The sequence below is a fragment of the Fukomys damarensis genome, unplaced genomic scaffold (assembly GCF_012274545.1).
Source record: "Fukomys damarensis isolate Sample0158 unplaced genomic scaffold, DMR_v1.0_HiC HiC_scaffold_14, whole genome shotgun sequence".
Classification (NCBI taxonomy): Eukaryota; Metazoa; Chordata; class Mammalia; order Rodentia; family Bathyergidae; genus Fukomys; species Fukomys damarensis.
In genome coordinates this window covers 79765887-79780535 of record NW_022900926.1, presented here as the reverse complement: position 1 = coordinate 79780535, position 14649 = coordinate 79765887, and the positions used below count along the sequence as shown (strand labels likewise).

The 14649-nt window shown below is 33.3% G+C and overlaps 1 protein-coding gene across 4 annotated transcripts in view; it reads right to left on the bottom strand.

The window, feature by feature from the left end:
• Nucleotides 1-14649, bottom strand: part of Ascc3 (activating signal cointegrator 1 complex subunit 3) — a 295426-nt gene that overhangs the window by 89218 nt on the left and 191559 nt on the right. For all 4 annotated transcript variants that reach the window (XM_010607172.2, XM_010607175.2, XM_010607174.3 and 1 more), the window contains 3 exons: nucleotides 14101-14246; nucleotides 13855-13975; nucleotides 11530-11672 (listed from right to left, as the gene is read on the bottom strand). In XM_010607172.2, the coding sequence (XP_010605474.1) occupies nucleotides 11530-11672; nucleotides 13855-13975; nucleotides 14101-14246 (410 nt within the window). The remainder of the gene's footprint in view (nucleotides 1-11529; nucleotides 11673-13854; nucleotides 13976-14100; nucleotides 14247-14649) is intronic.

The window sequence follows — 14649 nt, the reverse complement described above, 5'->3', positions numbered from 1 at the left end:
GTACTATTCGATGGATATGAGACATTGATTTATTGTATCAAACGGATGCAATAGGCTAGTGATGCTTAATTCTTAACTGTTGCAAAATTAAAAATAATCACAATAATGGAAACACTTCACTTGAATTTTGCAGTTCATTTGTTTTCAACAAATATTTGTTGTAATATATAGGTATTTCTCCCCCAAAAAAACAGCATTTGAAATATGTATGCCTACTTGAATGTTAAAGCCAAAATATTATTCAACAGTGTACATAAAAGAAAAACAGATCTATATGCTTCGAAGTAGTGCTTTTTTGGGGGTTGGTGGTGAGGGAGAAGGCACATATGTAAACTGTTGAACCATTTACTTTGACTTAATAGAATTTTTTTTATATTTTAAATTTATTATATGAAAAAGCTTTTGTAAAAAGATAGGATTCCATTTAAGTAGATACATTACTCTGTGCCTGAAATACATTCCAGTCAGAATATAATTCAGTAAGTTGATGACAATGCTGGCTCCAAAAGAAAGGAGGAGACCAGATTGGACAAGAATGAGCTAACAGATTGTGCAGCCCAATTCTGTTCCTTTGAGTGTGATATATTGTTTCAAGATGGTAAAACCCATACTTTCTCAAAGCATATCTGTTGTGCTGGTTTTCCCATTTTCACAGAATCCTCATTATCAGAATTCTGTACTTTTTTCAAAGCATGTCAGACTCAGACCATATGCCACTGAATAATGCTTATCAATCGTTTAAAATTCTCAATAAAGGATTCACTATATACAAGAATTGTGGAGGTTACAAAGGCTTTTTTCAGATACAAATAATTAAATATGTCACATCTGGTACAGATGTTAGGTGAAATTATAAATATTTCTTTATGATTATCAAATAATACAATTCTGCATGACAAACCCCATGGAATGAAGGGAAAGATAACAATGAAAGAAACACTTTAGAATATTCTATTGATTTGCTAACAGTAAAAGATTCAAGAAATAAAGTTAATTAAATATAAATATAAATTGGGCAGGGGATGTAGCTCAGTGATAAACCACTTGCCTAGCATGTGTGAGGCTCTGAGTTTAATCCACAATACTACTTTATATGTAACATAAATGTTAAATAAGTATGCAAATAAGATGTAATTAAATATATAAAGACTCTAAACAACAGACAAGGGTTGGGAATTTAGTTCCGTGGTGCCACTGCCTGTCTCACAAGCAGAAGGACCTGAGTTTGATCCTAGGTACCAAAAATAAATAAACAAACAAACAAACCAACCAGTGGTACTAAACAACAGACAAATCTTTACTATGTATTCCAAATAAACTCAATACCATTTTCAATGTTTGCATTTCAGTTTGGCTATTTTCTAAGATGGCAATATTAAAATGGGCCATAGAGTAAGATATTAAACAGCTTTTTTCTTATGCTTCCAATTTAACTCAGTATGCAGTTGGTAGAAAATCCTAGAGTAAACATTTCATATTTATTTTTGAATATAACTTTTATACGTATTTCCACTTTGCAAATGTATAGATTCCAAAACATCCTTGGGTGCATTTTCATACACTGAACAATTTTATGCAGATAAAGCTGATTTAAAAAGGAGTATTATAGTTAATTTTCTAAAGCAGTATGATTATAAACTTCAACATAAATTTGCAAAAGATAACAAGAAATAGGGTACGAATGTAAGAGCAAGTAAGATTTATCATATAGCTTTCAGTGACAAGAATATGTCTATAAAGTATTAATCAATGTCTCTGTACCATAATAGTAATATTATGAGCATCTCTTATCTAAGTATCCCTTATCTGAAATGTTCGAGACTAGAAGTATTTCAGATTCAGAAATTTTCAGACTTACAGAAATTTTGTATGCTTTATCAGTTAAGCAACTTTAACTCAAAGTGCTCCAAATTAATTCTTTCAAAATACTCTTACATAACCTGTAAGAGTTAGTTTTTATTAAATTTTTAACTATGCTTTAAGATCTTAAATGTTTTAATACATTTAATGCTCACAACATTCTTGGGAGGATTATTATTTCTTTTACAGATAAAAATATGAAGCTCAGGGGGTTAAATAAAAAGCCTGCCACATCACACAGCTTGTAACAGGCAGTCAGCATAAACCCAAGAAGCTTGGTTCCAGAGCATACTCCCAATCACAACACCACCCTTTAAGGAGTACATGAAGGCAAGGATGAGAGTCCCTCAAAAAGCTATTTAGTAAAGTAATGATATTATTCACTAGGTTTAAGGGTAGACCTCATTATTTAGACTATATGTAGAAAACAGACAAGACTTGAAATAATGGGTAATTATCAGAAGTCCATGCAGATGATTTGTGACCTTATTTATTTGTGCACTGCCTAAAAATAAAGCATATCTAAAATTCTTTTCTAAATAAAATATTACCTCTTTCAATTTCCTCATGATTGAGAATGACACAGCTCATATTGGTTGTTCCTGTGTGACATTTTAGTTATTGATTTTTCTTTAATGCATTTTCATCCTCATCAAATTCTGACCACCCCACCTTGATTTTACGCCTTCTCTAGCCAGTATGTTATCAACGTTCCCAGTTACTATATGGTAAAGTAAAAAGACACAGGCTCTGAGTTAGCTATTCTGGTTTTGAGTTTCCAAGCTGCCACTTGCTTTGGGCTATTTTGAGAAAATCACCTAGTTCTGCTTTAGTTTCCGCATCTGTTAAATTGGGATACCAAAAACTATCCTTCAAGAATTTATTATTACATGTGATAATTTAAAGAAGAAAAAATTTAAATTATAATTTAATGAACTATAAAGTACTCTATGTATATCAAGTCTTCTTGAAGCAGTGTGTAAAGTTATAATTTACAAATTCCATCAATAATAATGTTCTCTGTCATTCAGAAAGCCTTTGAGCCAGTTCAGTGGAATTAAGAGGTAACTACACCATTGTTCCAAATTTTATCTCCCATACTCCTGGCTTTCAAATTGCTTCCATTTTGATTCCTTATCTGTCTTGCTCCAATCAGAAAGTTATTCCCTTTCCAGTTTCTGCCCCCACCTATCTGATGCTGGTGTAGACTTTAAGGTACAATTTAAAATCTTTTGTTCCAGGTTCTTTATGTCAAAAGCCTTGCAGAACTATAATCTATTTTTCCCTTGTAATGACAAAAATGCATAGCTAGTTCTTTGTTGTATTTTTATTTTAGCTACCTAGACCTTTTTTAAGAATGTGCAAAAAGAAAAGCAGCCAGACTGCTAATTGGCAAGACACACAGAGGAGCTGTGCCATACTAAAGAATAAAGTTTAATCTTCAGCCAGCATTTTGCTAATTTCATTGAAGGTGTGAGATGAAATATGAGCAGTGTTGAGTTTTCAACCAGTAAACTCCCTCAGATGAAAAGACCCTCCCTCTGCTCTTTCATCTTTTAGCGCTGGTTGGCAGCTATCCAGAACCTAATATGAGTCACCTTTCATGTGGGGCTAAACTGTGGAATACCTGTTGAAGCTGACAGACCATACTTGCTGGGCGCTAAAGTTTAGTATTAGATAAGAAGATTCTAGAAGAGCTTTGTGTTTGCTTCCATTACTGTTCCTCACCCTTATTTCTACCTCAAAATGAGAATTCCCTGAGGCTGTTTTTCTGTTTACTCTCTGCATGAGGGTCTAGGGGTTTAAAGGCCTTGTTTGGACGACTCTGGGTTTGGACAACTTTTTCCACCTAACTGCTATGAAATATATCCACTTGAAAGTCTTGAGCTCAAATCTGTTCCCACACCATCCTTTCATTCTTACATTTCCCCATTTCAATAAAAAGCACCGCTATTTACCTACTTTAGTGACGGCAAACCTTTTAGAGCTTTCAATGATAAAAAAAAGCCTTCTGTAGCATGTGTGCAGTACATTCGCCACCAATGACCTAGTTGTTTGAGTTAATAACACAGAAGACATTCTGGTTTCCCTTCTTTTCCTCAGCTTCCATTCTTCATCTATCAGAAAAGTGTCCCACCAACCTATCCATCTCTCATGTCACCATCATCATTAAGTCCACACTTTAATCTATTTTCCACTAAGTAACAACATGATCATACAATACAAATCAGATTACAGAACTTGCCTAGCTTAAAGTCTTTTAATGTCACTGAATACTTCCTTAGATATGCTGCTCCCAGTTTCTTTTGATCTTTTGGTCAGAGGACATCTCCTCAGCAAGACCTTCCCACCTTTGTTAATATGCAACATTCCTTAGCACTCCCTATTTCCATTACCTTGTTTATTTTTCCATAAGAATCAAGTTTTTGATATGTGTTTGTTATCTATCGCTCCCATTAGAATGTGTATTCCAGAAGGGCGGGAACTTAACTAGATACACAGAATGAGGTCAACAAACATCTGCTAAAAAGTTGTGTAAATGACCACTTTGGAATAAATTTCAAGCCCCTAAACCAAGGACCTAAAAACTTGCAAATTAGTGGTTTCTACCTATCTCAGCTGCACCATCATCTTGCTAGCCTTTTCCAATGCAGCTGAACAGAATTTTCTGTTCCTTTAACATGCTGCTCTGCTGGCCTAAAAGCTGTTACCTACTTTTTTGGTATGCCCTGTCTCTCATCCTTTGGTTCTCAGTTTTCATTATCTCCATAAAGAACTCTTTCTTGATCATTCTATTTAATCTCCATTCTCCTATTCTATTTTATTTGTATTGGTTTCTTTCATATTTTCACAATCTGCTATTATTTTACTTGAATAATCACATATATATAAATAATTGAAATATAAAATTACATTTTAAAAGTTGTCTTTTAAGTTCTTTGAGAACTGGGTCAATTGGCTAATACAATGCTGGTGAGCCCAAGAAAATAATAAATGTATATTATGTAAATAAATATAAATTCTAGTATATGCTGCCTATTGGTTTCAGTTAGAGAACTGCTATTTATTCATTCATTCTCTAGAGTGTATATAAAATCACTCATTTTATTTTTTGTTTTACATTATTTTAAAAAATGTAATCGATACACAGAAACATATATTATACATTAATAGGTACCATGTAATGTTCAATATGTGTATGAAGAGTAATAGTTAAAACAAACATACTTCTTAAACATCTGCCATTTCTTTGTAGTGAAAACTCTCAAAATGCTTTCTTTTGGCTTTTGAAATGCATTTTACATAAATGTTTTATTTACGATCACTGTCCTATGTAAAAGTACCGCAGAACTGCTTCTGCCTACCTAATTATTTCACGGTACCAATGCACAATCATTCCCTATACCTTCAGTCAACATTCTACTCTCAACTCCTATGAGATCAAGTATGAGTGAGATTATGTACTACTTATCTTTCTGTGCCTGACTTACAATGATCTCCAGTTCTACCCACAATGTCACAAAGGACAGGATTCCACTCAGTATCTTCATCCAGTCCTCAGTTGAGACACTTAGGCTGTCTCCTGGCTATTGTGAATAATGCTGCAGTGTACACAGGAGTGTGGGTGTCTCTTCAACATTCTAATTTTATTTCATAGACATATATAGACCATATGGTAGTACTATATTTAATTTTCTGAGGAATCTTCCTACTGTTTTCCCTACTAGTTATAGTAATTTATGTCCCATCAACAGTGTGTTAAGGGTTCCATTTTCTCCATATCCCTGCAGGACTTGTTATATTTAGTTTTTTTGATATTTGCCAATTGTCATTGCATTGAGGTTACATTTCATTGTGGTTTTGATTTGAATATCTTTGATGATTAGTGATGTTGAGCATTTTCTCATGTCATTTCTTTTGTGAAATATCTGTTTGGAGGAATTTTACTTTTTAGAATAATTCATAGTAGCGCCTCTTTAAATATTGGATAGAATTCATCAGTGACGACATTTAGTCCTGAGCTTTTCAAAAGTCTCTTCAGGTTTTTCATTTCTTAATGGTTTTATCTTGGTAAAGTGTATGTGTATAGGACTTTGCCCATTTCTTCTAGATTATCAAATTTAGTGGCATAGCTGTTCATAATAATCTCTAATATTTTGAATTTTGTGGTGTCAGCTGTAACATTTCCCTGTTCATCTCTTTTTTATTTATTTGAGAAGACTTATTTTTATGGATATTTTGGGAAAGGAAAAAGCACAAGAGGACTGTATGACTATATGATACATGAGGACCTTACAACTGAAGCTGCTGATCACAGACTCGGTATTTCACTGCTATGTACTGTAAAGTAGACAAGATGCAAGTTGATGACTCACACTTTGCCTGTTGCTAGATGAGCCAGAAAGTAAGGAGCTTGCCATGAGTATCAAGAAAGTTTGAAGTTTTATATGGATAAACAGCATTGTAGAAAACGCTGTCGATCTTGTACACAAAATATGACCATTTGTGAGGATATCAGGCAACATCCTTCCTAGGTTGTAGTGTTTTATGCAATGGGCACATGCACTATGGGGTCATGGTAAAAGAGATAACAACTGTCTAGTGCTCAAACACAAATCTTCTTTTCTCAAGAAGACACACCTACTGTTACTGCTGAGTATAAAACCTTGGCTCATTATAAAGTACCTTATTCATAGAATCAGAGAGTTACTTGATGGTGAGAAGATTATAATGGACACTTTCTGTCACGAAGGGGTATTTATTCATCTCTGAAAGAATATTTCAGATTTTGGCTTTTTTCCTACTACCTACTGCCTCAAGGAAGATTTATTAAATCCCTTACATACCATCATGATATGCTGTACAATTAATGCTGCTGACAAAGAAATTTATTCCATCAATAGAAAATATGCCACAGGATGTAGTGGTCTTACTATGTGTTTCATCATCAGTCGATGGTAGCTGAGAGACTGTACCTTGAAAAAGGTTGAGGTGCCATCCTGGAGGATGAGGTATATGTTCTGAATGATCAGATTCTTTCTCTCACCACCAGAATAAACAATCCAAGAATATAGCGGTCAAGACGTGTGGATATCTTTTGATATCATATCTGCAAAATTTTCTTTCCCTTCCCTATAACTCCACCTTCACTAATTTGCAATGTTAATATCTAGAGATTAATAATTTCATGGAAATAACAATTTGCTGAAACAGACACATGGGCAATTGAGGAGTTCATGCTTTTAGAAAAACAGATAAAATATGGTCAGACTAAAACTTTCACTGAGACACAGTACCCAACACCGACAACTTAAAGGAAGAAAAGTTTTATTCAGCTCATAATTTCAGGAGATTTAGTACATGCTTGGCAGGCTCCAAGACAGAAACATCATGGTGAAAGGGCATGAGGGAGCAAAGTTCCTTAGTTCATGGCAGCAGGAATGCAGAGCAGAGAAACAGTGGTATAGTGGAGGGGATCAAAGAACAGACACAGACACCAAGGCTATCCATCTATGGCCCACCCATTATACCTACAGGTGTGGTCCATCAAACCCTTAGGTGGACCCCAAAGCCAACCAAGCTGAAACTCTAGTCTAACTACTGAATTGGCTATAGGTTACTGAGATGGGACAGTGAAAGAGCCAGACTACCAAAAACAAGAGACACAGGACTAAGTGCTTAATAGAATCAATGAGAAAGTTTTTAGAGTTGTCTCCACCTAGGGACAGATGAGTGGATCTGGGTTATAAGAAGAATTTGCACTGTTACAAGGAAACTTTTTTTTTATTAAAGTGTTATGGAAAAATTACTATATGAGTAAATGAATAAATTGATCAGTGAAAGGACTTTTCTGCTTGTGGCTAGCCATTTTTGTATATCATTTTCTATAGCAGAAATCAAAGAAAGATACTCAGGTGTTTGGATCTTCCTGTTTTCACTTGAAGCTTGAGCGAATGACATAAAGACCCGGAAACAGTTTGAGGTTAATGACAGAAGTAGTAGCTTCAAAGTGAGAATCTAAGTGATATGATATCACATATCCATGAACTTCTGAAACCACAGCAAGAAGGCTTCCTAATGGCAAATATAGAAGGGTATTTATTACTTTTGGGTTTTCTTGATGCAAATGATTTTGCATCAACAACCAATGAAAAGTGTCTTGGTGCTTGCTAATGCTTTAGAAAAATACTTGATTAAGAAGATACATGAATCATTCTTTTTGCCATTTTCTAAGAAATAAAATAGAGTACAATAAAACCTTGGATTGTCAGTAACTTGTTCTGTGAGAATTTCACAAGATGACTAAATGCTTCTAATAAATTTTAACTTGATGAACAAGCAATGTCTTGCAAAATGAGTAATATGTGATATCAAATGTCACATGTTCACAACTGAGCCAATGGTTCTTCTCTATTGCTGTAGGATCTCCCAACAGTAAGAGTTTACGAAGACCTCATCTGCAAAGGACAAGGGGAGGAGAAAAAGGTAGAGGTATCTCTTCAAGTGAGATTAGGAAAACGTGTAAAAAGTGGGAAACAATGCAAAATTTTGTAGAAAAGCACCACCTGGAAAAGGCTGTAGCAGCATAAGTGATGAATATGCTTAGCAAGAGCGTAATGTAACATTCTAGCGAAATCCTCAAAAAGAGACAAAAACAAGCGTCACTGGATAGGTTCCTTGTTAAAGCTGCACAAAAAGAAAAAATATTCCTCTGAGCCAAGAGATAGCAGTAATTCCACTAGTGATAGTGAAAGTTATCCTAAACAATAACCTTCCTCTCTCGTTTCCCTCACAGTAGCCATGGGGGTTTTCAAAGGTAAGTGCAGCTTAATTTATTTTTCTTTATATTTTGTATTTTATTATTTGTATTATGTTACAGTATCAAAATAATTTTATATGAATGTTTTTGGGATGTGGAACAAATCATCTGAGTTTATTATTTCTTAAGGGGAAATTTGCTTTGATATACAAGTGCTTTGCATTACAAGCATGTTTCTGGAATGAATTATGCCTGCAGCCAAGATTTTTCATCAATATATTCATTTCAGTCTTATTCTCTATTCATGCTCTTCTGATTGACTTTTTTCTCTTTCCCGTTGCCCTAAATATCTAGAAAGAATTTCTGACTTAAGGCTATCCAATTGCAAAACGATCTGGATGCTGCTCTGCGCATCAGATACACTGATACACTAATGCTTACACTAATGATACACTGCTGCCAGGATAACTACAGCTTCTTTCAAAAGCTCAAGTTGTCAATACTTGATTTCTTCCCAGTTTCCCAAGTCCTGCCACAGAATGCCAACCTAACACTGCATAACGACCAGCAACAGGAAAAGTCACTGCGATTCCAGCCCAGAGTATTATGGGAAGTAACCTATAGACATATTAAGAGAATAAAAAGTCTATTTCAAGTCAACTATTTAGTGGTTCAAAAGCTGAAACATCTGCATTATAGGTGGTATAGATAACCACAATGAATTTATACAGAAATATATTAAAAACTGAAATTTTTATTTTAAAATGACTGCTTTTAGAGGCAGTAATAAAACAAATTATAGACTGCCTCATTCTTGAGATGGAGTAGGTAAAACAAAATATCTGGAAGTGGTATAATTTCTGTCTTCCTTATAACAGTGAAAACCCTTCAAAATCTGCGCAAATAAGTTATATGGTGATAAGTTTTGTACTGATAAAAACATACAGAGAAGTAATTCTACTTCTAAGAAGTATGGTCAATTTACACACAGTACTTTAGGTCCCATGTCATTAAAATTAATAAAAATACAAAAACTACTATAATAGGGAGGAACACATGAGGTTCACATTTGAAGTTAATGTGAGTGATATACGTGCTAAACCTATAGTGCCTATATACTCTGAGCAAACATCTCAAAATGTGTTCAGTAGGTATGGGCTTTTACCTGGACTTCAAAGAGCATACTCCATTTGGAACACTTTTAGGGCAAAAACAGGGAGAACTAAATTAAATCTAGATTAATGCTGCACATGAACTAAGTCACTGATATCTTATCTATATGTTTTTTGGCGTTTGTCTCCTGTGACACTAGTTTAGATATAACAGGTTGATCAAACATAACACAGGACAAAAAAATTTTTGATGAAAATATGACCTTAAATTATTAACGTGAATAAATATTTGATAAACATATACAAGTTACATTAATAAAATAATAAAATTTTGAAAAAAATAATAGTTCTCATTTTACCTCAAGTAGTCATTTGATATCCTTTATATTAAGCTAATATTTGGGTTTGCTAGTGAATAAAGTCATCTGTGGAATTAAGGAAAATATTCTGAAATCTCAGTTAACTGTTATATACTAATGGAACAGACACAATACTATCCAACAGACCTATTAACCCTAAATGAATCACAAGAAGTAGAAAGGGAGAAATATGCAAACCATCAAGTCTAGATGCTAGTGGGTGTGGAATATTTTTTTTACTGATGTTGAATAACTGTTCTTCAGACAGAATGGGAGGACATGCAAGAGGAAAGGGAAAGAGATGACAGTGTAAGAATTAGGTTACTGATATCATCTGTTTTCATCATAATTCTATATAGGAAAATATTTTTTAAACTGAAAGACAAGAAAATCACTGTATATTAAATCTAAAGAATAGGAAAGGAATATCTGCATTTAGAAATATTAGAGAAAACAAGACACACCAGGTTGTATCATATAAAATGCAAAATGTTCTATTGTTAAAAGATCATGATAAAAAATAAATAATACATTACACAATAGAGTAGATATTAACATATGTATACTAATTCATATAAAAGTGAACTTTTATATATATGTGTGTTTTAAACTTAGCTTGACTGTCACACAAATCTGCACAATAAATGAATTGAACTAAATGAAAGATCAAAGAACCAGACAACAAAGAAAATCGAAAACTAGTGAACAATGTATGAAAAACTAATAAAAGACAAAGCATACACTAAAGACAACATTTTATCAATATCAACAAATTACAATTTGTAATGGGGACAATTATTACTCTCACATACTGCTGGTAATTCATACATTGATGATGATGTGAACATCAATTAGTACACGCTTTTTTGAAAGGAATTAGCAGTCCTTATAAAAAGCCCTAATAATGTTCTCATTATTGGCTCTGTTAATTTTAATTTTAGAACTCCATACAGAAGAAATAATTCTAAAAGAGAAAAAAATCTACATTAAAGATAGGTGATTATAATTACAGGAAAAATACTATGGAATAGTATTTTAAAATTTTTTAATAATGATTAAATATTCTTTAAAATTTTAATTTTATAAAACTGACCAAGCTCTATGAAGATATGAACACTCAAAAATTATAAAATCTTAGTTTGAATATAAAATACATGTTGTGATGATGCTAAAAGGAAAATCCTAAATGTGGATTCATAAATTAAATATTTAGTGGGAAAATGCTAGAAGGGAATACATTAGAATATTAATAATGTTAAGGTAGCAGTATTATATATTTCTTTTTGTCTGCTTTTTTGCAAATTTGTAGTTTCACATTTTGTTGTTGTTTCACATTTTTATCACAGAATAAAACTACACATAATTAAATGTGTACATTCTATTGTAATACAACATAAACTAATTTGCCACATAGAAGAAGAAAAATTATGTTATTTACCTCTCTTTCATCCATATTTAACCACTGCTTTGGATCTTCTTCAGTAGCTAGAAAGGCTATTAATTCCAAAGCAGTAAGTCGAGTTTGACGTCTTGATGAGACAAATATCAAAACAGGTTTGGCTGGAGAATGACTTCTAATTGCTGTTTAAAAGTTGTGGAAAATGAAATGGTAAGCCACTTAACACCAGGATATGAATTTTATTAAGATAGCAAATGGGTACATGAAAACTAATGCTGTAAATTATTTGGGTGAATTTTTAATTTGTTATAAAATTTAGTATTATTCCAGATACTACACAGATCTGACAGCACATTGGAAGGATGACACAAAAGAAGAGGTTGCTGGTTCTACGTAGGGAGTAAGGTGCTGGGATAGGAAAGATTTAATTACGTTAGATATAAGCTCTACTCTGAGCTGCCAAAGAAAGAGAAACTTGAGTGCTCAGATTTTCCATTAAGAACTGCACATGGACAATTAAATTAAGCTTTCTATTCCCACATTATGTTTTGAGACATTTCTGCTTGTCTAAGGAGTGATATTATAGAGTCAAATGGTCCTGGAATCTGAAGAGTACGGTCAAGACATGCAGGGTGATGGAAAATGTCCAAGAAAGATCACACATACAAAAATAAATAAATAAATAAATAAATAAATACCCCCCCCCCCGCATAACCAGCAAAAGAAAAAAATTGGTAGAGACTGGACCAATGAAAAGGTACGAGATAAATCAGAAGAAAACTTCCTCTCTGATTTTCTAAAACCATGTGAGGTTTCAAGTGAGAAGGTAAGAGAATACACAAGAGATCTGAAGAGAATGTATATGTGAGAAATGAAATACAAGTAATCAACATAGAGAAGATGAGACAAACACTATGAAGCCTGAGTAATAAGAGTGAAGGAAATATTGGAAACCAAATACATAAGAAAATTACTTAAGAAGTCAGTAAGTCACTTGGGCTAAATGGAAATAAGGTTCCTTTGCTCCAAAATGCTGCTGACACAGGTAGAATTTATATTCATGTTTATACGACATTCTTAAAAATTGTCTATGAAAACCTTCAGCTTCACTGTAATTTCTTGTTTAAAGTATGAGCTTTAGATTTATTTTTATGGGTGAGAAATAGGATTTATACTAGAAATGTTGATATGACCTTGACTATGTCATATTCTAACAGTGAGAAATAAAGTTTTTATAAAATTATATTTCTAAACTGAAAGAAATAGAGTCATCACTGGAGGCATAATAAATAGTTTATGAGGATAGCAGCTGTGCTGATATCATATCTTAAGAAGTGAAAGTATTTCAGTTTACTACTGATTTACAAAACACAAAACGCTTCATTTCCATGAATGGTATGCAAACAGTCATTCTAGATATAGGCAATTTAAAAAATATATATTTTAAAAAATAAACACATTTATCTTATTTCTTGCTTTTTCGCCACTCATCGGAGCATTGTAGGATAAAATGATAAATCTTTGGTAAACCATATTAGAGGTGAAATGTTTAAAACAAACATACTACTAAAATACTGGCATTATTTGTACATACAATCATGAATGGATCTGTCTCTTTTGTAGGCCTCAACATTTAATGTATTTTTGCTGCTATAAGAACAGGTGTGGCTGAACAGCTCACAGCAGATTTATTGGTCATTAGTGATTTTTGTACAATGCTTCTGTGTAGGTGTAAATAATCTCAACTGCCAAGATTGGTCTCTAGTTCACAATCAATACTTTGCTTCTGTCATAAGGCTAATTACAGCAGCTAAAACGTCACCTCACAACTGTCAACTCACAATCAACAGCAGTTCACGTTAGAGAATTTATTTTGGAGGCTATTTTTAACCAATACAATAAATATTCTCTATAGTGTCTAAATAAAATGTGTTTCAATAAAACAGAAGTGTTATTCTTAAATCTTTTCTGCTTGACTAATTTGTTAGAAAAGAAAAAATCACAAAAACTGAACTGTAAAAAAGTAATAAAATTTGTGTAAAAATCTGGTAAAAATTAGTTTTAAAATTTGTGTAAGCTAATAATTACCTAAGAAAACACCTTCATGGATTAATATTTCAAATTATTTGACTGCTTTTAAAAATAACATACCTTTAATCTACTACACATACATTATCATTTATGAAATCTAATTTTTGATAGGTAAATTAATTTGTATTTTTTATTCCTTAACAGTTGAGGTAAATTGCTTTATGTATTTGTCAAAGTTGGACCAGTATCACCCTTTCAAAGGATACCAAGCCATTTTTACAATGTATTTGATAACAATTCTACTGCATTTCATTCTAAGAATCTGAAGCTTACCCTGAAAGGCAGGCTTGTTCATACTGGCCATACGAGGACAGTAATGTTGGCCTGGGAAGCCTTGAATGTGAACTTCCAGTGGTACAGGGCGTACTGACGGCCGGAAATTAAATAATCCCATCTAGAGTAAATATGAGAAAGAAAGCATTTTCAGTTTTTCTATTTGTTTATAACGTTATGACGCTTCCTTAATGTGTTCACCTAAGCTATGTTACTAAAGGCCTGATTGGTCAATCTTCCACTTACCTGCTTAATATTGAGCCAGTCAGCAAGGTCTCTGGCATTAGCTAATGCGGTAGAGAGCCCAACTATCCTAACAGGCTTTTCTGTGTGTGATGAGATGAAATTTGTTCGAGATACAATGACCTCAAGAACAGGACCTCTTTCCTCCCCTAAGAAGGAAAAATAATTAATGTTAATCACTTAACACATGCTGGCTGTTGAAGGTATGAATCAAGTTTACAGAATCCTGAAAAAACTAAAACTAGGACAACTTTATGATTCAGCAATCCTACTTCTGAGTTTATATCCAAAAGAACTGAAATCAGTGTGCTGTAGAGATATGTACCCATACACTCACTGCAGCATTATTCACAATAGCCAAGAAGAAGAAATCAACATGAAACACTGAAAATGAAATAGCATAAACCATAAAAAGAACGAAGCCCTGCTATTTACAATCAATGTACAAACACAGACAATATTAAGAGAAATAAGCCAGGTACATATATACGGAAACAAAACAGTCAAACTGATGGGCTAAAGGGTGGAATGGTGGCTGCCAGAAGCTGAGAG